Consider the following 27490-nt stretch of genomic DNA (forward strand, 5'->3'; position numbering starts at 1 on the left):
GCGTTGAAGGATCTGGGACATAGCTCTCCCAGAGCCAGGGAAGGAAGGGGTGCTCCGAACGCACCGGAATCCCACAGGCCAGCAGGCGGTCGCGCCGGGCCCGGGCCATGGACGCACCCGCGGCCCCGTCCGCCCTTCCCTCGGCCCCTCCCGACAGGGCTGCGAGTCCTCGCGAGACCACAAAGGCGCGTGACAAGGCCACATGGCTACCCAAATCTCGCGCGCACTTGAGCCACTGCTTCCGGGCGCGATATCTCGCGAGAGGCGGCGAGCCCGGGCGTGTAAGGGCTTGTTTGGCCGTGCGTCTCGCGAGAGCCCCTGCGCGGTGTGCTGAGCGCCCCCGTGCCGTGCGCGGAGCCGCAAGCGGCCGGGCGCCATTTCGGGAGCAGCCGCGGAGCCATAGACGGGTCCAGACCGGTACCGGGACCGACTCACGGCTGCGCCGCCCCTCGCCGCCCGCTCCCCGGGGCTGCCTGAGCGCCGCCGTCCATTTAAGATTCAGGCGCCTGGAGAAAGTGCTCAAGCCCTCGGGCCTGTTCCCCACCGCCAGGGCAGTGACGCCGGAGCCGCCGCTGCCGGACCTCGGGGCCCTAGCGAGGATCGCACTGCTCGCGGCGCAGGTAACTGCGGGTGGGCCCCGGGCCCCGCCGCCGGGTGAGCGGCGGCCTGGTCCGCGGGGTGCTGCGGCCGGGGCGTTTGCGCCCCTCCCGCTGCCATGGCCGTCTTGGCCCTGCCCGCGGGGCCGCTTTGCGCCTCACCGGGGCTAGAGCGCCCGGAGATCCCCGCACCGCGGCCAGGCCTGTGCGGTTTGGTTGTCCCCGTGGCCACGTCGCGGGCAGGCCCGACTGCCCCTAGCATGGTGCTGCCCCGCCCTGGCTCTCTCCGCTCCAGCTCCCCCTCTCTTCCCGTGATGGCGCTGTGCGGCGGGACCAGGCGTGAGCAGCTGCGGGGCCGTTCGCGCAGGGAGATGGGGCGGAGGTGGGGGAGCGCCGGCCGCCGCGGGCGGGCGGGCGGGGAATGAAAGCCTTTGCAAAAAGCGAGGTGGGAGGGCGGCCACGGCGGGGTAGGCAGCGCTGGGCATCGCTGTTTCTGGAAAACCGAATTCGGTCCGCTCGGTCGTGTCAGGAGCATGTGGGAATTGAGGGAATTGGTAATTGCAGGCTGGGGACTTGCCCGCAGGCGTTTGGGTCCTGCTGAGAGGCTAGCTCCCCTTCTGAGGCGTCGGAGTCCTCCCTAAAGTTTCCTGATGCTCTTCCCGGACACTACAGCAAAAACTTGTCGAATTGTCATTCGGTAGATTTCTAAAACAAATAATTTTGAAAACGGGACCCTTTTAAATTCTTTTTATGTAACATAGTTCGGCAGAAAGAGAGTGATTTCTTTCAAAATAGTTACTAGTTGCGTTGCAGTAAATTTCATGTCCCTTTACATTTTCTGTAGATCCACAAAGTTTCAAGTGTAGTTCATTCCTTTTTTATTTTGATCTTTTGGCATGTGTTTTTGTTGGTGTTTTTTGTTTGCTTGTTTGGGTGGTTTTATTTGGTTTTTTTTCTCTTTATAAACAAGTTAGTCATATGTAGCTTTTTTAAGAAAGCTGAAAGGCTTTTAGGAAAATTATTTGGAGCGTTGTTGTTTAATGAAATATACTTGAGAGTCTGTCAGGATTTTCTAGTAAATTGAAATTATTAAGGGCTTTCATTTGTGGTTTTTTTTTTAATACTTCTAATTTTGTATGTAATATCATTATATGCATTACATTTATGCATCGCAGGGCTGATAGCAGGATTGGTACACGTAGAGAGAAGGTATTCTGATAACGTGGTATTGTCCAAGTGGAAGTGTTTTGTAAAGAGTACAAAGGGTACAGATTGCTGGGGTGAGGCCAAAGGTCTGTGCAGCTCGGGAGATTCAGTGATCATGGCCAGCAGTAAATGACAAAAAAAGAATGAACAGGGCAGTCGGACATTGACAGTTCTCTCTGTGTGCGCTTAGTTGTCAGTTAGTTGTAGTTCAGGGTCATGAGACATGCCTTTGTTTAATGAAAATCTTTTTCTTTAAACTTTTATGGTTTGTGTTTTTTTTTTTTTAAACATTGCATGTGCTTCTTTTTCTTTGTTAGGATCCACAGTGCCTTTCAACAGTGAATTCAATAGCTAAATGCTTTGGGTATAAGGACCATTGTTTTGGATGATAGTTCATTCACTCATTATTTGGGGGAAGGCAGTAATAGTCATTCCCTCTGCACTTTTCTATGCCATTCAGGATTTGATGGTCCCTATTCTGGCCACCCCTCTTCTGGATGAAGAATTCCTCCCAAAGTGTAGCTTGATATGTTGGCTAAATTGCACATCTGGAAATGTAATTTTGGGTGGGAGTTATCACCAGGGGGATTTTTTTTGTAGAATTCTGGGTTTGCCGTTTTCATGCCCTTAATCATACTGATGTACTCTTTATGCTACATACTGGTAGAATAGCTGTGAATTAAATCACGTGCATGTATGTAGATGTCTTGAAAAGCTGACTGTAAATACTGTAGTAAGAAGTTAAATTGAGCTATTACACTTAAAGGAAGGACAGTCATATCTGTAAGCAATAGTACTATAGCCCAACAGGTAATAATTTGAAAATTAGGTTAGTGTGCCTCAGTTAAGTATTGAGTGTGAACTTCCAGTGTTGTGATCCTGCTTGAGGATGGTGTTTTATTCTAGAATGTATCCCTGGGCCAGGGTCAGATGTGCTGCAGCTCTGGCAAAGCATTCTCAATTACGACATTATAGGTGACTGGTGTAAAGGATCTTGATGTGTTGGAGCATTTTTGTTATTCTGCTGAAGTCTCGGGACAGCACAGTTCTACTGCTTGTAGACAAGGTGCAAAACCTAATCTGTATAATCAAAAATCCATTTTATTGTGCACACACAAATCTTCAGTGTTGGGCTGTCAGACTTGGTTCTAGAGGACTGGCCATTCTGGAGCTTGAGAAACTTCCACTAAGAGATTTGAGGAAGTTGACTAAGTTTAATACCAAAAGTCTTGAGGGGTGCTTAATAGCATACCTGCATAGGGAGAGGAAATCAAGTGTCAAAGTGATTCGGAGTATAGTGAACATAAAATTATATTAGGGGGTTGAAATTGGAAAATAAGAGGAGCAGCTAAACCTGAAGTGTCTGTGGTGTCACGTGTTACCTGGTGTGATGGATATTTTTGTTTTGAGAAGCGAAATTCCAGATTGGATGGACTTTTTGTATGCTGTAGTAGCTCTTAGTGCTGGAATCATAACTCTTTTCCTGTGACCCCTGTTAGGGAGGAGGCTGCATTTCTTAAAGCACCATGGTGTCCACATGCTGAGACTGGTAAATGATGGTGGCAAAGGCTAGGAGCTGTGAACAGGTTTGCCTGATTGTTCATTGTCCTTTGCTGAAGCTCTAGCACTTCTCAAGATGGCCACCAGAGCTGTGTTTGTGTCATAAATATGCTGTGCTCTTTGTTTTGAAAGAAATTCATGGAATGCCTCTGGGTTTCCTGTGGCTAATAGTGTTCAACCACATTTTGTTGTTTGCAGCTGTAATTACTTTGCACACATTCGTTACCATCTCATTGGGCAAAACTTCATTCCAGTTTTTGTTGGAAATACCTACCGAATTTGTAAATGTTTAGTGAATTTGAACCAATGCAGTGATGACCTCTTAAACAAAAGCTTTTGGAATATAAAGCGCAAGAGTGTTTCCAGCTCAGGTGGAATTTGCTTCTTCTTTCAGGTGTCCTGAAAAATGGCTGATGATATTGATATTGAAGCAATGCTTGAAGCTCCTTACAAGAAGGTGAGAAAAAATATGCCAGTGAGGTCCTGTTTGCCTTAATTTAGCATTATTCATGAAACTACTGCTGAACTGTAGACTAACATCCCTGGAGCCCTCATGATTTATCTTATTGGACATACATTACATGTAACTTTCAAGTTTATATATACTGTTAATGTAATTATATTGTGCAGTAGTTTCACTTCAGCGTGATGAATAAATGCCCATCTATCTCTCTTTGTAGACTTGCCTAACGATATCTCACCTCTACTCCCATGAATTCACCTTTGATTCCAGTGTGAACTGTCAATCATAAGGTAGTAATTGAGTGACGTATCGCTGTACTGTGGTCCCCTAGGTTAAAAAAAAAAAACAAAAAAACACAAAACAACCAAAAACAAACAACTACCAAACACAATCAAAACAAAACAAAAGAAATCCACCCAAAAACCAACTAAACAAAACCAAAACCAAACAAACCCCAAAAACCAAAATCCTAAAATCTTTCATCTAAAATTGTGAAGTCTAGTTTGGTATAGCAACAAGGTGAATGCAGTGGTTTGGGAAAACAGCGGGGCTCCAAGAATAACCTTTTCACCAGTCCCATGGCAAGTAAATATTTGAACAATCTGCTCAGTGTGAGAAGAGTGGGACTTGCTTTTAATGCAGAAGGCTGCTGGCGGTTAATCTTTCAACAGGGCAGATGAAAATCAATTGCTGAGTGAATGAATTTACAGAAATTCTTGGATCCCTGAATAGAATGTTCTTAGCAAGTAAAAGACAGTATCACAGTCTGCAGTATCATTCTAAAAGAAGCTCTTGTGTTCTTCTGTCCTAGTTGTTTAATTAGGAAATGTCAATTTTTCTGTAAAATTTTTATCAATTAGCTTAGTGATGTCCTTCACTTAAACCAGCAGCAAATGAATACTGTCTTTTTTTGTTTTCCACCAGATGGTGGTGAAGTGTTTACAGACTGCATGCTTTAGCACCGATTTTGAAAGAAATGTATATAAGTTTAAATCACCTAGGAATTGTACGTTTGATGTAACCAATGTGATTAAACTGTAAAGACAGTATATAAGTTATATAAGCAGCTGTTGTCAGTCTGTTCTGCAGTGTTTATTACAACCATGTCATGAATTTTGGATGAGCATTTGTAAGTTTTAAGTGGTTTATTTAGTTAATGTAATATTTAGCAGTTACGTTTACATCTTGAAGAGAAATTTGAAATTTGTTGTGTTAAAATTCTTGTGTCCTGGCTTAACATGGATATTTTCCATGTAAACAGGTATGGAAATAGGGGATGTTTAGGCTGGACTGGTGGATTATTGATGGCTTTCTTGGGAGTCGACGTTACTAAAGCAGTGTGAATCCCTGTTTGCTTCAGGGCGAGATGTGTGACAGAGGTGACATCAAGCTCTTACAACTCTTCAACGAAAATGAGTGAAGATCTCGGGAATGGCATCGGTCACAGGAAATCGATAGTGGCTGGCTGCTAGTGTAGCCACGGGGCTTAGGCAGAGATATAGCCTTGGTACTAATCAGAGGGGCTCGCAAACACCTCAGACTTCCTCTTAAATTTTATAGAAATAACATTTAGTCACTTGAGTGCTGAATTCTACAGGATAACTTGCTCTCTAAACTCTGTATGGAAGTATCTACAATTTAATACACACTTTTAAATGATGTAAGTCTTGTATTTTGTAATTGTATGACTTAAAATTAAGCAGCAAAGTGGTTAAACATGCCTACCTAAATTTTCTAAAGCTTTCCACATTAAACTGTAAACAAGTAATTTAGTATTAAAATTTTTGTTTTTTATTTTCTTATTCCTATTCCCATTACCCTTTGACCACTTGAAATATTTCCGCTTCGTCCTCACGATGTTCTTCTATCAACCCTGCTTAGGATGAGAACAAATTGAGCAGTGCCAATGGCCATGAAGAACGCAGCAAGAAGTAAGCATTTTCTCAGTTCTCTACATTTGGGTAAAAGCTGCTGGTTTTTGTGGACTTGTGAATCCATGTCAGTGGTGTTTAGGGAAATAATTTGAAAAACCTTGGAATTTGCAGTTGCAGCAATTTGGAAACTTTATTTTGTTTACAAATGTAGTTAATACCCTTTACAACTGATGTAATCAAAATTGCGGAAGCATTCACGTAGTATCAGATAAAAATACAGACTTAGTATGTTCAGCACATTTAAATTACTTTAGTTACTTTAACTATGCAATGGATTTTGCATTTTAAAAATTATTTGTTGTAGAATTGTGTTTTGGAGCAGTGGAAAGCAGTTAAAGACACCAGTGCTTTCTTGAAAAGGTTTAGGGTGTTGAATTGCCTTGCTCTGTTCTCCGCATCCCTGGCCTTTGAAGACATCTAAATTTATAATACAAGTTTTCTAAAAAACAAGAGTACAAACCCACCTTGCTCAACAAGCATAATTCCAGGGTGCGAACACCTGCTGATACCCAAAAGGTGTGTAGTCTGTAAAATAAATTCCTTACCTTACAAGCATCATTTGGTGAAGAGGTGATTAATGTAAAGAGAAAAATTACAAAGTTGATAGTTGACAAAACAGTAAAAAGTTAGCTGTGTATTACAGAAATGTGCTGAAGTCAGCATGTATGCTGTTGCTGCCTTCTGAAATCATACAGATCAATGCTTTTACTTGTGTTCTAAATAATACAGTGAAAATAATTTTCATGCTAACTACTGAGACCTCTAACACCCTATCAAAAGCAGCTGCTGTCAGTATTTTTAAGCCCTAGAAGTTAATTTTGATATAGTTCTTGTTCTCCATAGTCTTTAGATAACTATTTTGTTTGTGATGCGTGACAGTGTACTTTGTTGCTGAAGACAGAGGTGTATGTAGGGTTTGCAAGACTTCTTGCTTTGCTTTAAAGCAATCAAATTGTGTCCAAATGGTATTTTTTATCTACTTCAATTGGGCAAATACTGACATAAGATTCAAACTGTCAGGAAAATCCACAGCAAACATCAGCAACTTAAAAATAAATAATAACGTGCAACTTTCAGTAATTGTCAAATCACACTTAAATGACCATTTTATTAATTGGAAGAATTAAGGATCTGCATTTTTACTAGATGTCTGTACTGTAGGTCCAGCTCCAGCTCAATTGTGATTTGAAGGCAGAGCATGGATCTGGACTGCTGGGAGTCCTTGCTTGCAAAACAGGTTCCCTCTGTTGGATTAGGGAATAGCTGCTGTCATTGGAGAAGAGTGGCTGCAGTTACTAGTTACTGGTACTGGTCAGTATAGTGAGCTTCAGAAAGCATTTTTCAGAGCTGTTTTAATAGTGAGTGTTTTAGGATTTTATCTTGGGGAAATGTTGGTAAATGATGGATCGTAGAGGAGAGGGACAGTGTGTGCCTAACCATCACAAACTGCATTACAGCAGGAAGTGTGGTTAAGTGATTCTCATGACACCATGCAGAAATAGAGAAGTGTTAGAAATTGTGAAGCTTCTGAGTATTGGCTTTTGGTGCAGCAGCTTCTCTGTCCATACAAAAATATTAAAGAAGCTTATAGACTTTGGCAGATAAGAAAAAATAGAAATAGTGTTTAAGACGTAACTACAAAGTGTTTACCTTCAGAGATAAATACTAAGATACTTTGAATGGGCCTTCCTAGGTGGAGATTGGAGAGCAAAAGCTATTAATAATTAGGTTCAGTTAGATGTGGCATGTGAGAGATGTTTTTACTTCAGAAATTGAAACTAAATTGAAGTCTTAGTTTATACATGGCCATAGAAAGCCACAGGGATGAACTTTTTGTAATCTACGTGCCCTTTTAAAACAATTTTTGAGAGTATGAGTGACCATGTTGGGAAAAGATAGTATCTGCAATCAGAAGGCCCAGAAGGAGGAAAGGGAAAAATTCAGTGACTAAGGATGTCTCAAACTTCGAAAGTTTAGCAGCAAAGTTGATTATTTTGCTGTCTTTAGTAATGGCTTGAGCATCTGTTTAACATGTCTTATGTATACATAGATACATTTTAGAAATTAAGCTTTGGTGGTCTGAGGCTGAGATGGAGGAAAAAATTTGTGAACAATCCAAATGCAATAATGAAACAGTTGCTTACTGCACATATTTTTCAAATATGAGGTATAATTGACGTACAGGTTTTAGAAGATTTAATTTTCTAAGTAAATTGGTAAAGTTACAAAAATCTGCAGTTTGCCCCAAACTTCTAACAGCCATAGACTTTAAAAAGCGAGTGGTTTATGAGTGGGAGTAGCAAGTAGGAAGCAAAACTCTTAAGCAGCATGTTAAAGACAATTGGCAGGGAGTATTAAGAGGAAACTGCCTTCCTTACCCCCAGACTTGCCTCTTTCTTTCTATTTTTGTTGCATTTTGTTTTTCTTTGTTATATAGTTTATTCTTGAAATCATGAAGTATGTTTGAACACCCGATGAAGTACTGCAACTGCTGTGTACTAGGTCTAACATAGGAAGTAGGTTTTTAGTCCTTTTACTCCTAAAGCATTCTCTAGCAATTAAAAAATTTAAAAGAGAAATGTGCTGTTGCAGACTTCACGTGGCTCATGAAAGGAGATTGCTGACATGCTTAGCCACCCATTTAACAATAAAAAGTACAAATACCAACAGGTACAAAGTTTTCCTATCGGTGTCTGTAACATCAGAGGAACTGTGGAAAGTGTGGTCTCTAACACTGAACTGTGTGTGTAATTGAAGTTGCGCTTTTCTTTGTCAGGAGAAAAAAGAGCAAGAGCCGAAGTCGAAGCCATGACAGAAAGAGGAGCAGAAGTAAGGAACGCAAACGGAGCCGAGATCGGGAACGGAAAAAGAGCAGAAGCCGGGAAAGGAAACGGAGCAGAAGCAAAGAGCGCAGACGCAGCCGGTCTAGGAGCAGAGATCGCAGATTCAGAGGCCGCTATAGAAGTCCCTAGTAGGTTATTTGTTCAGAGTTGCATGTGTGCTGCTTCATTGTTATAATGTGGAAGGTTAGAGTTTCACTCTCTGCTTTCTAAAGTGGTCAATAATTATAATTGAAAAGAAAGTGAGAGGTGAAGTTTGAAGAATGTTAGTAAATACAGAGTGAAAAAGAGGATAGTAATATTCCTCTTCTAGTTTTCATTCTTAGCCAAGACAGAGATGGGAAAGCAAATGAATGTGTACCGCTGAGTGGAAAACTTAAGTTTATCACAAAATCAATGTAACAACCAAATTCTCTCCATGTCCTAGCTATTTAAAGTATATGAACTTGATGGCTTAACTGCCAAAAAATTAATAGTAGTCTGTTAATTTCATTACAGGCTCGTACACTTTTTTTTTTTGTATTGCTAAAGATTTTTGCTGTCTTGCTGTTCTTGAACATTACCTCCATAAAAGGATATTCACACAAACATATTCCATGTTTATGCATCCAAACTGGGAGCATCTTGTCTTAGTAATGCCCATGTGTTGCAAATTTGCCCTTCTTTTTTCTCAGACTTGTTTAGAGGCTGACGAGAATTCTTTCATTCCTCTCAGATATTTAGCTTGATAGAACTTCAGCAGTAGGTGGTTCCAGGCATATGTAATTCAATTCTCAAAAGATGTTTTTTTCATCAGTATTGTTTTAGATGGTTTGTACTGTGGCTCTCCCCTGTGCTTCCCATCGCCTCTTTCTGCAGAAACTCAGTGAGAACTGGGCTGTGTGCTTGACTGTCATTGATTACCTGAGGCTGCTGTTTGTCTCTGCTGTTGTCCAGGTCTCATCTCAATTGTTGTCAAATCCTGGAATGCACGATCATGTTAAAAGAAGGCATTTGAAAAGGGCGTGTTTTTTTAATCATGACATATAATGCCATCCATGATAGAGAAATCTCTCAAGATGTTTGAGCGGACAGTGTTTACCTTCTGATAAATTGTAGGCTTGTGCAATTTTATGAACATGAATGTTTTTCTTTGGGCTTTTCGTACTCTTGGACTACAAAAACTTCCTGAGGTCTCAGGGTCTCACTCTCTGCTAAGTCATCTGGATGTTGGCATTTTTGTCATGAAAACCTGTTGCAGTTCCTGGGTCCTCGAAGGTGCAGTGGCATCCTGTGCATCATCAGTCCTGTGTGTGTGGGGATCATAATATATCAGCCCTGCTTTTCCTTTGTCTTGAGGATCAATGCCTCTGTACACTGCTCTGGACTTGAGCTGTAAAGATTTCAACAGCGCAGAGTTGTTTTCCTACAACTCTATTGCAGGTGCAAGATTACAGTAGCTGGTTGGGTTATGCCAGTGCCACTGTTGTGGCTCAAGGTACAGAGGACCTTGATCAAAAACTTGAGCCTGCTGTATATGCAGCCTGCTGGGATCCTTCCCTCCAGTGCAGTGTTGTGTGGAGAGGATGGTCCTTTGTTTCATCTTGTAGTTGGGAGTTGATGCATTCTTCCAGCTGTGCTGGAGGGTTTTATTCTTTGTTTGTCTTGTGGTTACTGGGTGAGAAGGTTTTTCACCTGGAGAAATTTGGGAGTTCAAGTGTTCTGGTCTTCCAAAATAATTTCTGCAAGTAGAGGTTGAAAGTATTGATGTTACTACAATAACCCATGCCTGTTTTAATGCACTGAGATATGTTATGCCAGAAAGGTAAGTAGTTGCAAAGGGTCTTTTCTGCTATCCTGACACTCTCCCATAGCTGTTCTGGGTGATTGCTCTGGTGTTGACATAAAGTGAACAAGAAGCAGGGATAATGCAGTATGCTCTGAGGGTACATAGTTGTGCTATTCATTTGATAGTTTGTTCACTGCTTCAGTTGCCAAATCATTGCTTTCACTTAACCAAGTAGAATTCTAGTGTGTTTAGATGCTTTTGTGGAAAAACTGGTATAGGGCAAGCACATGTGTCCCAGAAGTTTTGGTGTTGACTGATGGCAGTCAGCAAGTGGTTGCTGTCATTCAGTTGTAGATGATGAATGGTCTCCTGTTAAAATGATAAACATTCTATCCAGAATTCTAGTTTTGCCTCTAAATGTGTGAAAGAAGGGATTGTGAAGAGTTCCTGTTCAAGGCTCTTAAAATGCAGGGACCCACCTTTAAATCTGTATAACAGATGCTGAATTTCAGGGAGATGGAAGCTTTGGTGATAAAGCCTCCTGCATCACCAGCCATCTTTGGACCAGTACTGAGCTTTCATTTGTAGTTGTTGTCTCTGTATCAGTGGCATACGTTCAGTGTTTCAAAAGTGACTGCTAGAGTACTCTTTCTGGCAGGAGAATTTATTTCTGGAATCTCTCCTTATGGGGCTGTTCTGGTAGTTCTGGGTTGGAATTATTGCTGACAGGGTTGTAGCTGACTGCAGTATCTAGATCAAATTGCTTAATGGCTTCTATTTTATCTTATTTTTTACTCTTCCCTCCTCCTTGTGATCTTTCTCATGAGCTTTATAAAGGGTCATTTTCAAGCTGATTTTCTGTAAACTGAGATGGTTTTGCTGCTGGGAGCAATTGGGAGGCATCTCAACAGTAGTGAGAAAAAAGTTTACCATAGGTAATTCTGAAGGAAAAGGAGAGGAGAGTGCTACAGGAAACCTGAAAACTTCCAAGTTTCTCACTTAAGGCTTGAAATGTGGTTAAATGCTTTAATTTTAAATTAGGTAAAAATTAGGGGACTGTCTTGCACTGCTTAGTGTTCACAGGGTTTTTTTTCTCGCGTTATTTTCATGTATGTTATCCCTTAAGTATTGCATAGCTGTATCATTAGGTCTCTTAGGAGAAAGAACTTGGCTGAGTAGTCTTGCGTAGACATCTGCTGGGCAAATCCCAGCTACTGCTAACATAAAGTAGAAGTCACTTAGACCATTCTGTTTCTAGTCTCAAATCGCACATCTAGACAAAGCTGTTAGGAAAACAGGTTTATTACAATGATGGCTGAAAGTTCCTTGTGATTCTCCTGGACTTTGTTAGCCAAAGTTTGCAGACATTTTGTCCGACAAAATGTCCGACTTTTTTTGTTGGAATCTTGAATATAAATGAGTAGGTAAAAGCTGATAATTTACTGGCTGTCTTCTTACCTGACCATATTGGGCCCTGTGGCATCTCTTAGGTTTTGTGCAAGTGTGTGCTTTGGCTGCACATGAGACTTTGGCTTACAAAGAAGGTGACTCCTAGACGTAGCAATTAATGGCTTGTGACATGGTGTTTCCGTACAGGTTAGCAGGAATTGGGCAACAATTGTAGAGACAGTAGAAGCAATGAAGAAACTTTACTTGAGATCTACAGCTTTACAAGCAAGTCTCCTTAGAAAAACACAGGGAGAATACTGTTGAAAAGGGTATACTGTTGATTTTGAGAAGGTAATTTGGGCTCTCACCTTGCCCTAGGCAGTTTTCTGGTCTGTTCAGTGGTCTGGGGTTTCTTAATGTTGGTCTCATGGAGTTCTGTAAATAAGATAGTACTAGTGAAGAAAGAAAATGGGGAATTTTGGAGTTGTGGTGGGTTGTGGGTTTTCCCTGCCCTTTTTTCCTCTTTCCTCCACCCCCACTTTGTGCATGCATTTGAAAACTGTTACTTCTCCGTTGTTTGTGTTTTGGTTTTGTTATTCATTAGATTTAGATGAATACTTACAATATTTCTTTTACCTTTTCCTTGAAAACTCATGGTCTTAAGTATTTATTATTGTTTAGGTGGTCTGCATGTTAGTGTTCTGGAGTCACTGTAATTGGTTTGTCTGGCTGCATTTGAGTTAAAATGGAGAGCACCATGTTTTACATCTGATGTGAAAGTGCAAGGTAGTTCTATGTCTGATAAGAAGGTAGTCTCTGAAATTAGTACTAGTATTTCTAGATGCAGCTTTTGGCAGTTGTTCCATAGGTACTGAAGAACCTGAATGGACACGCTCAGCAATAATTTGTCTGGACTTGAGCAGGAAAGGGAGTATTTTCTCCTAGGCAAAAAAAAAGTCTGGTTTTGATCAATTGTGATCTCATCTCAAAATGTGCCTGTGTTTTATGTCTTGTTTTCTCTCAGTAAGTAGTTATCTTCTCTTCATAAGTAGTTTCTAAATGGTCTTTTTTTTCTTTATTTTTTTTTCAGTGTTGTACAGGGCCATATTTCCCTTGCTTTAACCTGGCCAGCATGGTTTTGGATCTTGGCCTACTACTTCCACCTGTGTCATGACATGCTTAAAAAATGGGCATCCTCCTCCTTGTGGTGGATGCTGAGTTTTACTATAAGTATTACTGCTCCACTGAGGAGCAAGAAGATGGTTTTCAGACAAATTGCTTGGCCAAATGGATTTAGTGACTACTTAATGTCTTCAGCCTGCCGTGTCTTTCAGGGTGTTTTACATCAATTTGTAGCAACAGCAGAAAGAATCAATTGGGTACAGATGGAAAGCCAAAGCCCAGTGCACAGTGTTCAGTCTGTGCAGAGTGCCTCTGCGCTTGGTGGAGATGCAGGAAGAATGTTAACAGGTGTTGTTATTTGCCTTTTGAACAACTCTCTACCAGGAGATCAAATTCAGGGAGAGCATGATAGGATGAATCTTACTGCTCATGTCACAGTCTGTTCCTGGGTGCCCCATTAACTAGCAAGAGGACTGTCCTTAATATGGAAGCAAAGGGCAGATTACAGTTTGTTCTAAGTGACTCTGTGATGCCTGGAGAATTAAATTAGATTCAGTCAAGAGATTGGATTCCTTTTGTGGTTATGTGTCTGTATACAGCTGACTGCTGGGTTCACGGCTACTGTGGTTTGATGGCCAATAGGAATTTCAAGGAAGCTTCATTTACATATTTACAGCACTTCAGTGGTTAGAGCGAGGCACCATTAGTGAATGTGTCCCTTGCAGGTGTCTGCATGGAGCCACTTTGGTTTGCTCTTGTACCTTAAATTTCTTGGAATTTTTGATTTTTAAATATTACACTTGAGCAAGTAATCCTGCCAATACCACTTGGCATACAGCTCTGAAGCTGAGTTCCATGCCATGAATGTTATGCTTTGCAGTCGTCAGTACGTAAAACTTGCGTGTGGACGCAAAAAAAAAAAACTGTGAAAATGGTTATAACGGTAACTGTAGCTCAGAATAGTTTGCATCTACAAATGTGCCATGACTGACTGTCTCATGAAGAGTCCTGCATATTCTGGGATTTTGTGGTGTAGGTGAAAGTGGGAGGGGGTCATATTCTGTACCTTATGGTCTGAAGTGCTGCATGTATTGGTAACCAACTGATTATCTGATGCATGCTGTGGGTGCTGCTAATGGAAATGCTGACAAGTTCAGAGGCAAGGGTGGGTGAGCGCTTGAGGTGTAATGTGAGTATAAACAGGAAATTTTGAATTCAAGTACTCAGGTGTCTTGTCTTTTCTTCTGCCATAGTTCTGGTCCAAAATTCAACAGTGCCATCAGAGGGAAGATTGGTCTGCCTCACAGCATCAAATTAAGGTTTTTGACTTTTCTGTTTTTCATAGCATCATTAATAGGTTTTGTTTAGAACCAGGAGTGGTATATTGGGAGGTTTTCTTGTAATCTTGTTGATCTTTCTTTTTAGCAGACGTCGCTCCAGAAGCAAAAGTCCTTTCAGAAAAGACAAAAGCCCTGTTAGGTATGACTTTTTACGTGTGTTTGGGTTTGTTTGTTTTTGTCCAGTTGGAGTTGGAAAAATGGTGGTGAAATAATGTATGACTACTTGCTCTCCAGCTTACATGTAGAAGTGATGCTGGAATTCATTCAGAAAGCCAGTGAGAAAAGAGCATTGATAGTATGTTGCTTTCTCCCCATGTCATAAAAGGTTGTAAATAATGTCAGTTTGCAAAACAAGTCTTGATTTGTTTTTTGTCTTTCTGTATTTTCAATCTCTTCCCCATTAATTGTGATTTAAATTAGCTTTTCTGCTGAATTGTACTTAATAATCTAGAGTATGGAATGGAAAAGTACAAATGCTGCTTTTTGCTGTCCAGTATATATTAGTGTTATTTGTTGAGAGGCTATATGCCTCTGCAGTCCAGGAACTGCTTATCCATTCTTAGTCTTCTCATTTAAGGGAATAGGATTGAGATAGCTGCTAATGAGATTATTCTCTTACATTAATGCAGTCAAATTTCACCAATCTCATTTTGTTTTTCAATGACTGGCAAATTCTTACTGAGATAACTGTTTAAATTTTTATTGTGTTTTTTAAGTGATTAATATCTATGTGGTTAATTTAATAAAAATACATACTACATGGACGGAAGCTCAATCCAGGATATACCATGCTACTTCTCATGTAACTTGTACTTGAGTACAAGTCAGATTTGTTTAGATTTGAACCTTTAATATGTTAACAGTGATGCATCTAATTTCAGCTAATAAATAAAATTATTGTAGTTCTTAATGTGTCAAGGATCAAAGTAATTCACTGTTCATACTTCTTTATGGGTTAACAAGCTGAAATTACGGAATGAGAACTGCGAGTTCTATTTGCATGGATGTCAGTCTTGTTTTATGTGGTGGCTGTAGTGACTCCAAAGTGACTGGGTAAATGCAAGATGCGAGTTGGTAAAGCCTAGCCCACACTACTCTTCTGAGAATTTGGATAGCTGGTCTGTGCTAGTTTGTCCTGTTTGCTTTTGTGTTTTGGTCCTTCCATCTTTTTGATGAAAAGGGCATGTAAGCTCCATAGTGTTACCTGGTACCAGTTCTGGACAGTAGCAAAATGGTACCTCAGTTTAGGCTTTTGCACATAAAATAGAATTTTCTAGTCACATTTGATGCTTACAGGTGAAATAGGATATTCAGTCATGTTATAACTTACCATGTTAATATTTGGTATTCCCTTCAGTTCTTTACTCTGCCTTTTTTTTTAATACAGCAGGCATTTTTTCCTATCAGACTGTGAAGTACTGATTGTTTAGTGTATCATGTGTGGTCCAGAGATGAGTTATCTTAATTCAGTTGATTTTTTAGCTGAACTTTACTCTTTCCAGAGAACCTATTGATAATCTTACTCCTGAAGAGAGGGATGCTCGAACAGTGTTCTGCATGCAGTTGGCTGCAAGAATTCGACCAAGAGACCTGGAAGAATTTTTCTCTACAGTAGGGAAGGTAATAAAGGAAGTTAAAACCATTTTGAATTTTGCTGCAAGCTGTCCTAGTACAACTTAGTACAGATTCGGTATTTTTTCAGAATTGTAATCATGTGGTTTTCTGGACCTGTGCAAAGAGGGATTAATGATGAACTAATTATTAAAAGCTTTGAACATGAAAATGTAGTTTCTCAGTAGTTGCTTGTTCATGTGATGTGAGGCAAAATATGTTGATGCAATTCTGACTCAACTTCTTTTTTCAGATAGGTCTGTCAGTTATAGTGTCATTTGAAAATTCATGTAACTTCTAAGTTGGAAAAACTTCATTTATTCTATCACCTGTAAGGTTCTGGTGTAAAGCATTAGTGTGTTGCAAGTTCTGTCACATACAAAACAAAACAGCTTTAGTGCTAGTTTGCCTCTGGGATACGTGTGTTACAAAAGGTGTATGCTGCTACAGAATTAAAGCTGTTGGCTTGGCAAATAAAAAATTCTCAGTATTAATATGTGTCTGAGAAATAGGCAGCATTAGGTTTTTTCCTCTTCTCTGAAAGTATTTTCATCTCTGTTTTTGCCTTTCAGGTTCGTGATGTGCGAATGATTTCAGATAGAAATTCCAGACGTTCAAAGGGGATTGCTTATGTTGAATTTGTTGATGTTAGTTCAGTGCCCCTGGCAATAGGACTGACTGGACAGAGAGTTCTTGGTGTACCTATCATAGTACAGGCATCACAGGTAAGGAATTGTAAACCTCATTTTTGTTCATGTAGAGTTATGCTTCTTGTATTTTGATGAGAAACTTCATGTTTGAAAATTTGGCTACCATTGAATGTTTGGAAAAACCTTAACAAGGATAATTATTGAAGCTAGTGATAATGGACTTTTGTTTCCCATAGATAAAAGGCAAATTAAAGTGATTGAAAGTTGTGTAAAGGTATTAGGAAAATGCAGATCTTAAGTAACAAGAAATAAATTGTTAACAGTGTTACAGAAGTGAAGGCTATACCGTGTATGCTTTCCAGATAATTTCCTAGGTAGAAGTCAGAATTTTGCACTAAGTTGTTCAATTTGAACGCTTTTGGAGTCTCTCATCTCTGTACTTGGTCATGGTCTTGGGTTTTGTAGCTCTTATGTTCAAGTCTGATGAATAGACTGCAGATCATGCAACAGCTTCTGTATGTTTGGTGAATCTTCTAGTCTAGGTCTGGTAGGTATTTACTTCTTATGGTAGGGGTTTTTTGATTTGTTATTGAAGAGGAATTTTTATTTTCTCCTTTAGGCAGAGAAAAACAGAGCAGCAGCAATGGCAAATAATCTGCAGAAGGGCAGTGCTGGTCCTATGAGGCTCTATGTGGGATCATTACACTTCAATATAACTGAAGATATGCTTCGAGGAATCTTCGAGCCATTTGGCAGGGTAAGCTTAATTTTGGCATGTTGTGTTAGAGTAGTTTATTTGAAAAACCTAGCTTAGTTGTAGAACCCTAGCAGCTTCTGGAAATAATTCAGCTTCATACTCACAAAACACTTGAAGCTTTCTTGCACTGTTGTGCCCATGCATCCACAGGCCTTAGGTATGTGGGTAGTGTCGGAGAGCAGATGAGAACTGAGATTTGTGATGGTATCCAGTGAATTTGAATAGCAGGTCTTAAAAAGTTCAGGATTCAATGAATACCTGAAATTAAGGAGCAGGGGGAAAAAACCCTTGAAACCAGACAAATTATCTATGTTGTATTCTGCTCTGGCAACTTGTATCTTTCCCTTTCAGGATTGTGAATGGGAGCCCCATTTCACGGGTTAAAGCACAAAAATCAGAACTGGGCCTGAGGTCTCTGACCTGTCATCTGTTTTGGATGACTTTTTGCTGCAGCTTTAGCTGATGTTAAGACCATAAACTAGCTGTGTGTCCTATACACTCTGAGGTGGGCCCATTCTCACTCCTGGACATTTAGCAACAGGATGCAGCATGGTAGTAAGTTTATGTGAAGGGAATGATGGAAATGTGCAGATAAAACTTGAAGTTTCCTGTAGTGATACAATACGTTAGCCCTACTGTGCTATGGTACTGGTGTATAAATCATTTACACAGGGGAAAAGTTAGATATTCAGTATAGTTCTTAATGGGTAAAAAGAAGTCTGTTAATGTTTGAGGTTTTTGCCTACTGTGTTTGGGTATAAACTCTGCCTCATATACATATGGTATATTATGGAAATTAATTTCCAATATATGTCCAGATGAGGCTTGCCTGGGCTTGTCTGGCCTTAGCTGCTTGACTTGAAGGCAGCAACTGCGGTGAGTTCACCTCAGAGATACCTTTCGCTGTTGGAAGCTGCAGCTTGCCCTAGGGACATGCCCAGACAGGCACAGCTCCGGTTTTACCTCTGTGCAGATGCTTTAAGGCGAAATGGTGAAGGGAAGGAGTGGATTCTGCTAGAGTTCCATTCAGAGTTTCTTCCGATGGCAGGCTTCTGAATCAGGTCACAGCTACTAACAGAGTCTGACTGCATGGCTGCTAGCGCTTCTAATAAGGCTCAGGAGAGGGGGAGGGGCAGGGATCCCACCAATCAGGTACAGGGTGGGCAGGTCTCAGGTGCAAGAGACAACTGGGTGGGCCAGTGACCCCCAGGGATGCAGGGCATCCTTTGAACTCTGCCAATCACTCGATGCTCCTCTGGAATGCCAGGGTTGACCAGCAGAGGTCAGGGGTGGGGAGAAGGAAAGTGATTGACACCTGGGAAAGGACAGGGCCACCTGAGACCAACTATGGCATCTCACTGCTACAGTATATGCTTTTCACATGCCTTACTCAGACTCAGTATGCCTAGCCCTTTAAATCTCTAGCACAAAACCCTAGGAAATTGCTACAATTGATTAAATTTTAAAGTATATTGCTGCTCTTCTGGTGGTTTGGGGGTTTTTTCTTCCATCAAGGTCTGGCAGTAGGATTAAGGTAGTTTAGGAGGCTTTTATGGAGACTTGTGAAAATCTTTGCTTCTTCTGTATACTCCAGTTCTTCCCAATGCTACTTAATGGCTAATGGGTAACTCAGCGATGTGTTTTAAATTCAGTAACTGTAAACTTCTAGGAGTTCCCATGTATCAGTAGTTAGTAAAATATACAGCCTTTTCTTAAAGATCTTTATCAGTCAGGCATACTGCTTTTCTTAGTTTGTAAAACAGAGTTTCTCAGCAGATGAAGTGCCATGATCAGTGTGTTTGAGTTACAATCTGATCATGTCTGCAAGCTTCTTATTCTACTAGAATTCTGCATCAAACCTCTACCTGTATATGAGCTGAAAACCCTTATGTTTACTTGCTTCTCTTACTATCAAAGTACCTATTTAGCTGTCTGTATACTAATTTTGAAATGAGGAAGGAATGAGAAACTAATTTTTAGGAAGTAATAGTTTCGCATTCATGTATGTGTTTTGGATTTTTTCTGGGCTGTTTTCCTGTTGTCTTCTGGTATCTTGGAGTTTGTTCCAAAATGTCTGTTAATAAATAGCTTTGTTCTTATATCTAGATTGAAAGTATTCAGCTCATGATGGACAGTGAAACTGGACGCTCAAAAGGATATGGATTCATTACGGTATGACTAGAATGACTAGGTTTCTAAGATGATTTCTGAGTGTAACCTTCCCACGTAGGAGTATATCTCTATATGTGAACCTTCCTGTGTATATCTGTGTGGTTATATGGTAGCAATCTAAACATAATAAAGTAAGCATAATCTAAATTTGTTACATATGTTTAGGAGGTACTAAATTGCTACTCCATAACTATATATCTCATTTCAGAAGTGCCATCTTGCAGGATGCAGCACTGGCTTTTTTCTTTGTTTCTGATGGTTGTCTGGGTATTGAGAATGAGCAGTGAATATGTTTAGATGGGAATAGTTTCCTGTGTAGTCAGTGCCTGCAAAAGCAAATGCTGTCTTCTGCAGGCAAAGACACTAGTAAAGACTGGTGTTTTTTATAGCTGAAAATAATTTAATGTGAGCTTTTTATGGGAAATAATAGGGGCTGCAACTTCAAGTTAAAAACATCTTTCCTCTTTACCCTCAGGTACACAGTTTTGTGAACTTGAGTTTCTTAACTGACCTGGCAATTTGTCATGAGGAAAAAAGTCTCAGTTGGGACCTCTGGCACATGGACACAAATGAAACCAAACTTATTATATAGTTAATACTTTACGGTTTTAACACTGATGAAATGGTTGTGTGTTTATTTCGTTGTTTTTCAGCATAAAGCAGAATATCTGTTAGGAATAACCTGTAAATACCATGGCAGTTGTAAGGTTGCAAAGGAATTGAGTGTCACTCTTGAAAGAGAGCCACAGCCATGACTTCTGTTGGTTGCAGTATCTAGATGCTATAACTTCAACAATATATTTAAATATATAGTACCTAATGATGAGAAAGTAAATACCAAAATATGCATGTGTGGATATTACATATAATAGGAGTGTTGCCCCTGTAGGCAAGTATTACTGAATTTGTATTTTTCCAAACCACAGTTCTCAGACTCTGAGTGTGCCAAAAAGGCCCTGGAACAACTCAATGGATTTGAGCTGGCTGGGAGGCCAATGAAAGTTGGACATGTAACTGAGCGTACTGATGCTTCCAGTGCTAGCTCATTTTTGGACAGTGATGAGTTGGAACGGACTGGAATTGATTTGGGAACAACTGGTCGCCTTCAGTTGATGGCAAGACTTGCAGAAGGTATGTGCAATGTTGGATAACAAATGTGTGAAGAAGTTTGCAGAATTTGAATTAAAACACTCCACAGAACTGTTCAGATAAATGAATGAAACATTTAAATGCATGGTATTTATCTTTTGACAACAGGAATATTTCTGATGCTTCTGTTACTGCATCCCCAGCTGAATGAAAGGGCTTGCTCCACGGTGTCTCTGTGTTCTGTTCCAGGTACTGGTTTGCAGATTCCTCCAGCTGCACAGCAGGCTCTGCAAATGAGCGGATCTTTGGCCTTCGGAGCTGTTACAGGTAAGAAATGATGACCTATATATGTTTTTAAAAAGATTACTTTATAAATTTGAGACAGGAGGCACTTAACTATGTTTTTTGGTCTTTTAAAATGAAAATGCATTTTGGTCTTCTAAAATGAGGTATTGCAGCATGTTTTACAAACTGTAAAACACTGCAAAATCATAAGGGAATAACTAATGACAGTATATCATAATTTGGATGGGTGTGATTCACTTTGCATATTTTTCCAAATTTGCTGATTTTCAACCCAAACCTTCCTCTCTTCACTCTTCTCTGTGCTAGTGGGGATTTGTATGTTCTACTGCAGTATACGTGTTGACTGTTAAAAATGGCAGGCTCAGAATTAGAAGGGGATTGACCTCTGTAGAAAAACCAGAGTTGTATGAGGGGCAGGAAGGTTATTAGGACTTTATGGAGGACACATCATAAAGATGGCAGCAGCATTTTTACAGCGTATGTCCTCGTGAGGAAAGACATTTTTATGTCAGGGAATGTTGCTTGGATTTGGCTATAGTTGTGTGTGTGTTCTGCAGGTGGGTGTGCTGGAATGAGGCTGAGGGATGTGATTGCTGCTGCTTAGTTCATAGCTGGTCTGAAAAAAAAAAACTATTCATGGGGTCTTCAGACCTAGACCAGGGAGTAACCTCCCTAAATGTTTTTGGTTTTTGTGGGGTTTTTTTGGTTTTTGGGTTTTTTTGCTACTTTTGATTAATACTATGAACAAGGGATATGAAACTGCCATAACACTAGGAAGCACCTGAATGTCACAAATAACCAGATGCTGGAATGTGTGGGACGTGTCAGGAAAGTAGCAAAGAAAAGGTAGCATTGTTGTTTGCCTTCCAGCAGAGCTTGTGATGGAAATGATTCAGACTTAATAAGATAGGTCTGAATCATGTTACTGAAGGTCAGGTCAGTCTTAAGAAGAGCATACATATGAAACTGTAGACAGTTGCTAAAAGAATATAATAGAGTTGTTCTAGAGATGTGCCCTTGGAAGGAGAAGGAACTGCCCAGTGACAGAAAAATGTCAGTTGCCTCTTTGACAAGGATGAAAAACATAGAGTAGTGAGGAAACAGTGTGACTAGTCCAGAAAGAGAAGGAAAGGTAACCACCGCTGAAGTTAGATCACCATTCATACAGGTTATAAAGTGGTGTGGCAGTCTCATGTAAAAACACGTCAGCAATTAGAAATGAGAATAGTGTTTTAAAAAAACACCAGTCCTTTTCCTCCCCCTGCATTTGAAACAAACAAGGTCAAAAAAATCCAAGCTCACTAAATCAAGAACATGGCCAAAAATGTCTGACACAGCTGAATGGTTCAGGTAGTATGGAATCAGCATGAGAAGACATGGCTGCGGAAAATAAATGATGAGGCTGAATACAGGTGTTAGAAGAAGATGCATGTTTAGCGACTGTGGAAATAAAGGTGTTCATTGCACTTGTATTGTACAAAAGGAATAATGCAGACATGTGCAACTTAAGTAACTTTGGAAAAAAATATAGCTTTTTGCTGCCGTAGAGTCATGAGCTATCCCCAAAGTGAGATTTGGTTATGGATTAAAGATCTCTTTACTCTTGTTAGAGAAAATTACTACCAGGAATTATGTCATTGTGGGAGACTTTAACTTCCCCGATACAGATTGGAGAAGAATTGCTAGTAATAATGGTGGGGCCCAGATATTCCTGGATGTGATATCCGACAAATTTCTTCATCAAACACTCACTGACTCATGAAGAGGGGATGCTATTTTAAACTCAATTTGGTAAGTAATGAAGATGTTATGGATGAGAATAGAAATGACCATTGACTTGAGGGATCATTGAGTTGCTCACATTTAAATGGAAGGATACACAAACAGGTCTAAGTGATGGTTGAAGAAACAAGGCAGTTAAGCAAGTCATCTGGTCTGAGCAACTTGGGTGTTTGAACAGGCAGGATGTGAAAAGTTCCTTCTGTTTCACATTGCTAATGCTGTGTTGGATCTGCATTCTACAGAAAGAAGAAAAAGTTCTGTTAGTGTGGGCTCCACACGAAACCTGGGTGATCAGCTACCACAAAAGAAATAAGGAATGACCACACAGCCTATGCAGAATAGGAAAAATGACAATGAAAAAAGTTTTTTAGTTTAGGAAACAGATAAAGATAATTGTCTGCTAACAGTCAGATTGAGTTAGACATTGTTAAAGTCATGAAAGCAATAGATGAAGTTTTATCAGCTCTTGAAGAAAAAAATTTTAAAAAGGAGGTGGCACTCAGTTGAATGAAAAACTACTGCCAAGATGTTTCTATGTATTTAGTTGCCTCAGCTTGTAGTGGGGATACGGGTCATAAAGTTTAGAATTTGAGGAAGGTAAGCAGCTTCTTGCTGATCTTTAGACTTCTGTCATTTGGAGAAGTGAATAATATAGGAAGTACAAGGTGTGTCAGGTAGCTGGCTCAGAGAAAGAAGGATTTTTTACGGGTGAAATCTGGGAAAGTTGGAGGCTATTGTTAAAGCCAAAGTTCAGATGTTGGGCTGGTCTTGTGTAATATTTACATGAATGAAAATGGTCAGCAGTAGAAATGAGGTGAATAAATGCATAGGTGCTGTCAACAATAAATTCTTGGGGTGTTGTATATTGTTCACCTCTTCAGGGTTAAATCAAATTCCACTCTCATAGTCTGGAAGCTTAGCCTTGGAAGAATGGCCAGGGAGGAGGAAAATACATAAATGCTTCAGTTTCAGTGCCAGAACATGACCTGGCAGCATGATACATCGTTGAAGTATTAGCTGTGTTCCTAGAGGCAAGTAGGCCTGAGCCTCTGAGGTGTAATATATACATCTACAAACACTTCTGATAATCCATCTTCAAGAGGGAGTCAATCAAACTAAAGTAGAGAGGGTAAAGAATTAGTTCTAGGGGACACCTGAGGCTTTGGCCATCCAGCAGGAAAAAGAATTTGAAGCTGAACAGTTGTCACTGTGTACTACTCCCTGTTCTCTTTCTGAACACAGGAAATTTAAAATAGCCTATAGAACATTCTTCTAATGTTTTGTGGGACAAAGCATTCCTTACTTGTAGAAGTAGCTATCTTTTTATGGAAAAAATTGACATGATGTGCTGCAAAAGAGATACTATTATCATCCTGGACCTCTGTTTGGTCTCTGTTCTAAGTAATGACTCAAGACACTGGGCAATGTTTGGCAGGCTTTGGCCTATTTAAAGCCATCTAGATTTCAAAATAAACTTTTTATTTTAAGACACAAAATGCTTTGATAGATATGTCTGTATTTCTGCTTTCTCCGTACACTAAACATGTACTCCCATTGTGCTAAACTTGCTGCTCTTAGAGGTGTTACATAAGAATATACTGAAAAAGTTACTTTGATCTGAATTGGTCAGATGTATTAATTTTTGTTTCTGCATACTATTCAAAACTATGTGTAGGGAAACATGAATTGAGAGTACAGAGTGACAATTAATTTCTTAATTCTGAGTGATTTTAGAAGTGAGAGGACAGGACCATTCTTCAGTCATAAGCAACAAGAGAATCAAGTTAGTTGATAAAAGATCTGGTGAGCAGCAGGTTATGTTTCAAACGTGGTAAATAATTAACGTGTGAAACTGTTGCACAAGATTGTAACAGTGATCACAAGGGTTCCAGGATGAGGGAAGAGACGAGAAAGTTGACTCCATGTTCAGCAGGCTGGATTCATTATTTTATATATATTATAATAAAAACGATACTAAAAGAATAGAAGAAAGGATTTCATCAGAATGCTCAGCTAAGAATAGAAGAGGAATGAATAACAAGGCTCAGACTGACTGAAACAGTCCGAGACAGCTGGACTGTGATTGGCCATTAATTAGAAACAACCACATGAGACCAGTCCCAGATCCACCTGTTGCATTCCACAGCAGCAGATAATCATTGTTTACATTTTGTTCCTGAGGCCTCTCAGCTTCTCAGGAGGAAAAATCCTAAGGAAAGGATTTTTCATAAAATATTATGGCTACACAAGATTGGGGTGGCTGACTTTGCTGTGTTTAGAACAGATCTTACTTGGCTGTGGACAGAATTTGCATTGATGGTATGTGCAGGTTTACCGTGTTAGGTGCAGGAATTCTGGAGCATTTGGCTGTAGAGCCTTAGACTGTCCCACATAGAAAAGTTCTGCTGGACATGAGGGATTGGAATTGCAGCAGGAAAAGTGTCTATCCTCATCTAAATTGAGGGTTCAGATATTTGCTGATTTCTTTAAAATGCCTTTGTTTTCAAAAGTGTCTGAGAATTAATTAACTAGGTAATAATTAGTTACCGATTTGGTCAAGACCATGCAGTCTCTGCAGAGAATACAGGCTAAGGCAGCCTTTGCTGTTGTGATATTTCTCATTCTATGGAGGTGAGGACTTTGTGGGTTCAGATCTGGATGGAAAACATGCCAAATATGGCCAGCTCTTTTTACAGCTCAGCTTTCAGAGCTTACTCCTTCCAGCCCTTGCTTTTCAGTATGGTTCCTGGTACGTGTTCTTTGCAAAATGCTTGGAAAGGCACATGAGGAAAATCCAGAGAAAAACATTTATCTCTGTTGGTTCTTCAGTGTCGTGGAGGAGGTTTTATTAGAAAGGGGAAAAGTATGTTGATACCTGGTGCCTTCAGGTATTTCCAGGTAAGCTTGGAAGCTTACTTGTGCTTATCGCTTTGCTACTCTCTAAATGAGTGAATTAAGGTGATTGTTTGCTTCAGTTTTCTCACACCTAGTGTCTGTTAAATGGAAACATGATGGAAGGGGCTTCTACTTAACAGTTCTTGAATTCTGAAGTTTTCTGTTAGTCCAAAGATGTCATGTACTTGGAAATGGCTACAAAGTCTGCATTTGTTTGTTCCCATCCCTTTGCCTTGGGACAAGTGTATGTTAAACAAGTAAATAATGTTTTCTAGGCAAATTACATGTTCTGAACACTGGAAAATGTTTTGAATTTGAAAAAAACCACAGTTAGTTACTTGTATCATTATGCTATCTATATGAAAGCATAGCAGACAAAATATTGCCTTATTTTACCTGAAATGAAATTTGATAACTGCTTTAAGAATGTCAAGTTTGGATAGCTGTGTGCTTAACTGCTTCCTGGTAGTAAAGATGTTGGTGTTGACATGCACCTCTAATGTGTGTCAGAATTGTTGTAATTATTTTCTCATGGAGTAAAACATGTCTTGTAAAGACCTCAATCACAGCAAAAGCAAGTTGGGAGGGATACATTGAATTAAAGGTACACAGTCATGTCTGTATTGTTTCTCTTTAAAAGAGAAAGGTATTGTTTCTCTTTAAAATGCTTTGATGTCACAGAATCTGTCAAGTACAGAACATTCTAGTAGAGAAGCTGAAATTAGTGGAACTACTCACAACTAGAGAGGAACAGTGATACTGGAATAAACTCTTAACCACAGAAATACAAGCTGAACAACCTGGCTGGCAGGTGATGATACAGTGATGCTAGCAAGCATACTAATTAACTTCTCTGTATTTTTCTTTAGATTTACAAACGAGACTGTCCCAGCAGAATGAAGGTAAACTAGCATTTGTTATGACTTGTAATTAGTACATTTTATTTCAGGTGTCTCTAGGGGGAAATTCTTCTGGTATAGGCTTTGCCCATATCTGAGAAATTGTGTTCTCTTCGTTGTCTAGTTGTCTGTGGGGAATCATGCTGTGATTGATTTTTTTTTAAAGAAAATTCTTGGTAGGTAGCATTCCCCAGCCATGTACTAGTCCCAGAAAATGTGTGGATTGGTATTTGTGGTTGGGTATTTAGTGTTCTCCCTGCCTTAGAGGGGTTATTTGAGAATCAGAAGTTTGGGTTTATTGTCTCTGAGTTGCTCCTTATCTGACTGCACAACCCGTATATGGGGAAGGCAGCTGTTATTGCAGCTCCATTGACAGAAGCCTGAAGCCTGTGGAAGGGCAGCCTCTGGGACAGTGTTTAATGTAATGTACTGGCATGATAAGCAGCAATAAATGACATGTAATAATTTCACTGTTATAGGGAAAGAGCAATTTCAGGTGTTAATGTGTCCTTCGATCTGCGTTTTCAAGGGATGAAAGTGCAGGTACACTTCTGAAGCATAATTAAACATGCTTAAAGCAGGTTTTAAGAATTTCCCAAGGCTGTCTGTTGTTTGCTGTCCAGTCAGCTGGGATGGTGCTGTCCTGAGCTGCTGCTGGACTTCTATGAGGAGCAAAACATTAAAGGTGCTGCTGGCATACAACTCAGGCAGACATTTTAGATGCAAATGAAGATGCATGCCTTTTAATGTTCAAATGGAAAATCTGCCAAAATCAATGTACACGATTATATTTTCACTTTTCAGGTTCAGCTGTGATTCATAGTGTGTGCTGGGTTTTGTATTGACCAGTTTAAATATATCTATCATCAGTAGTGTCTGGTTCTGAGTTTAGCTTTCCTGCCTTCAATTTCTGTTTAGTCAGAGCTGTTTCTATTGTGCTGAATAAATTAGACCCATGCGTAGCAGGTTCTTAGATATGCTAATAGATTTTTTTTTCCCATTACAACAGTTCTGGCTGCAGCTGCTTCTGTACAACCACTTGCAACACAGTGCTTCCAGCTTTCCAACATGTTTAATCCTCAAACGTAAGTGATTTTTTGTTGTCTGGCAT

At 40.0% G+C, this 27490-nt stretch overlaps 1 protein-coding gene across 2 annotated transcripts in view; it reads left to right on the plus strand.

The window, feature by feature from the left end:
* The first annotated feature begins 358 nt into the window (after positions 1-358).
* The window catches only part of RBM39 (RNA binding motif protein 39), a 31174-nt gene continuing 4042 nt past the window's right edge, over positions 359-27490 (plus strand). The window contains exons 1-14 of one of the 2 annotated variants that reach the window (XM_084217685.1): positions 359-620; positions 3757-3819; positions 5707-5756; positions 8536-8730; positions 14132-14197; positions 14304-14357; positions 15721-15838; positions 16402-16554; positions 17099-17236; positions 19343-19408; positions 20335-20539; positions 20747-20824; positions 26350-26382; positions 27389-27464. In XM_084217685.1, the coding sequence (XP_084073811.1) occupies positions 3769-3819; positions 5707-5756; positions 8536-8730; positions 14132-14197; positions 14304-14357; positions 15721-15838; positions 16402-16554; positions 17099-17236; positions 19343-19408; positions 20335-20539; positions 20747-20824; positions 26350-26382; positions 27389-27464 (1283 nt within the window). In that variant the 5' untranslated portion in view covers positions 359-620; positions 3757-3768. The remainder of the gene's footprint in view (positions 621-3756; positions 3820-5706; positions 5757-8535; positions 8731-14131; positions 14198-14303; positions 14358-15720; positions 15839-16401; positions 16555-17098; positions 17237-19342; positions 19409-20334; positions 20540-20746; positions 20825-26349; positions 26383-27388; positions 27465-27490) is intronic. The other variant, XM_084217686.1, reaches the window with a different exon arrangement.

This window comes from Fringilla coelebs, assembly GCF_963513975.1.
Source record: "Fringilla coelebs genome assembly, chromosome: 18".
In the NCBI taxonomy this organism is placed as follows: Eukaryota; Metazoa; Chordata; class Aves; order Passeriformes; family Fringillidae; genus Fringilla; species Fringilla coelebs.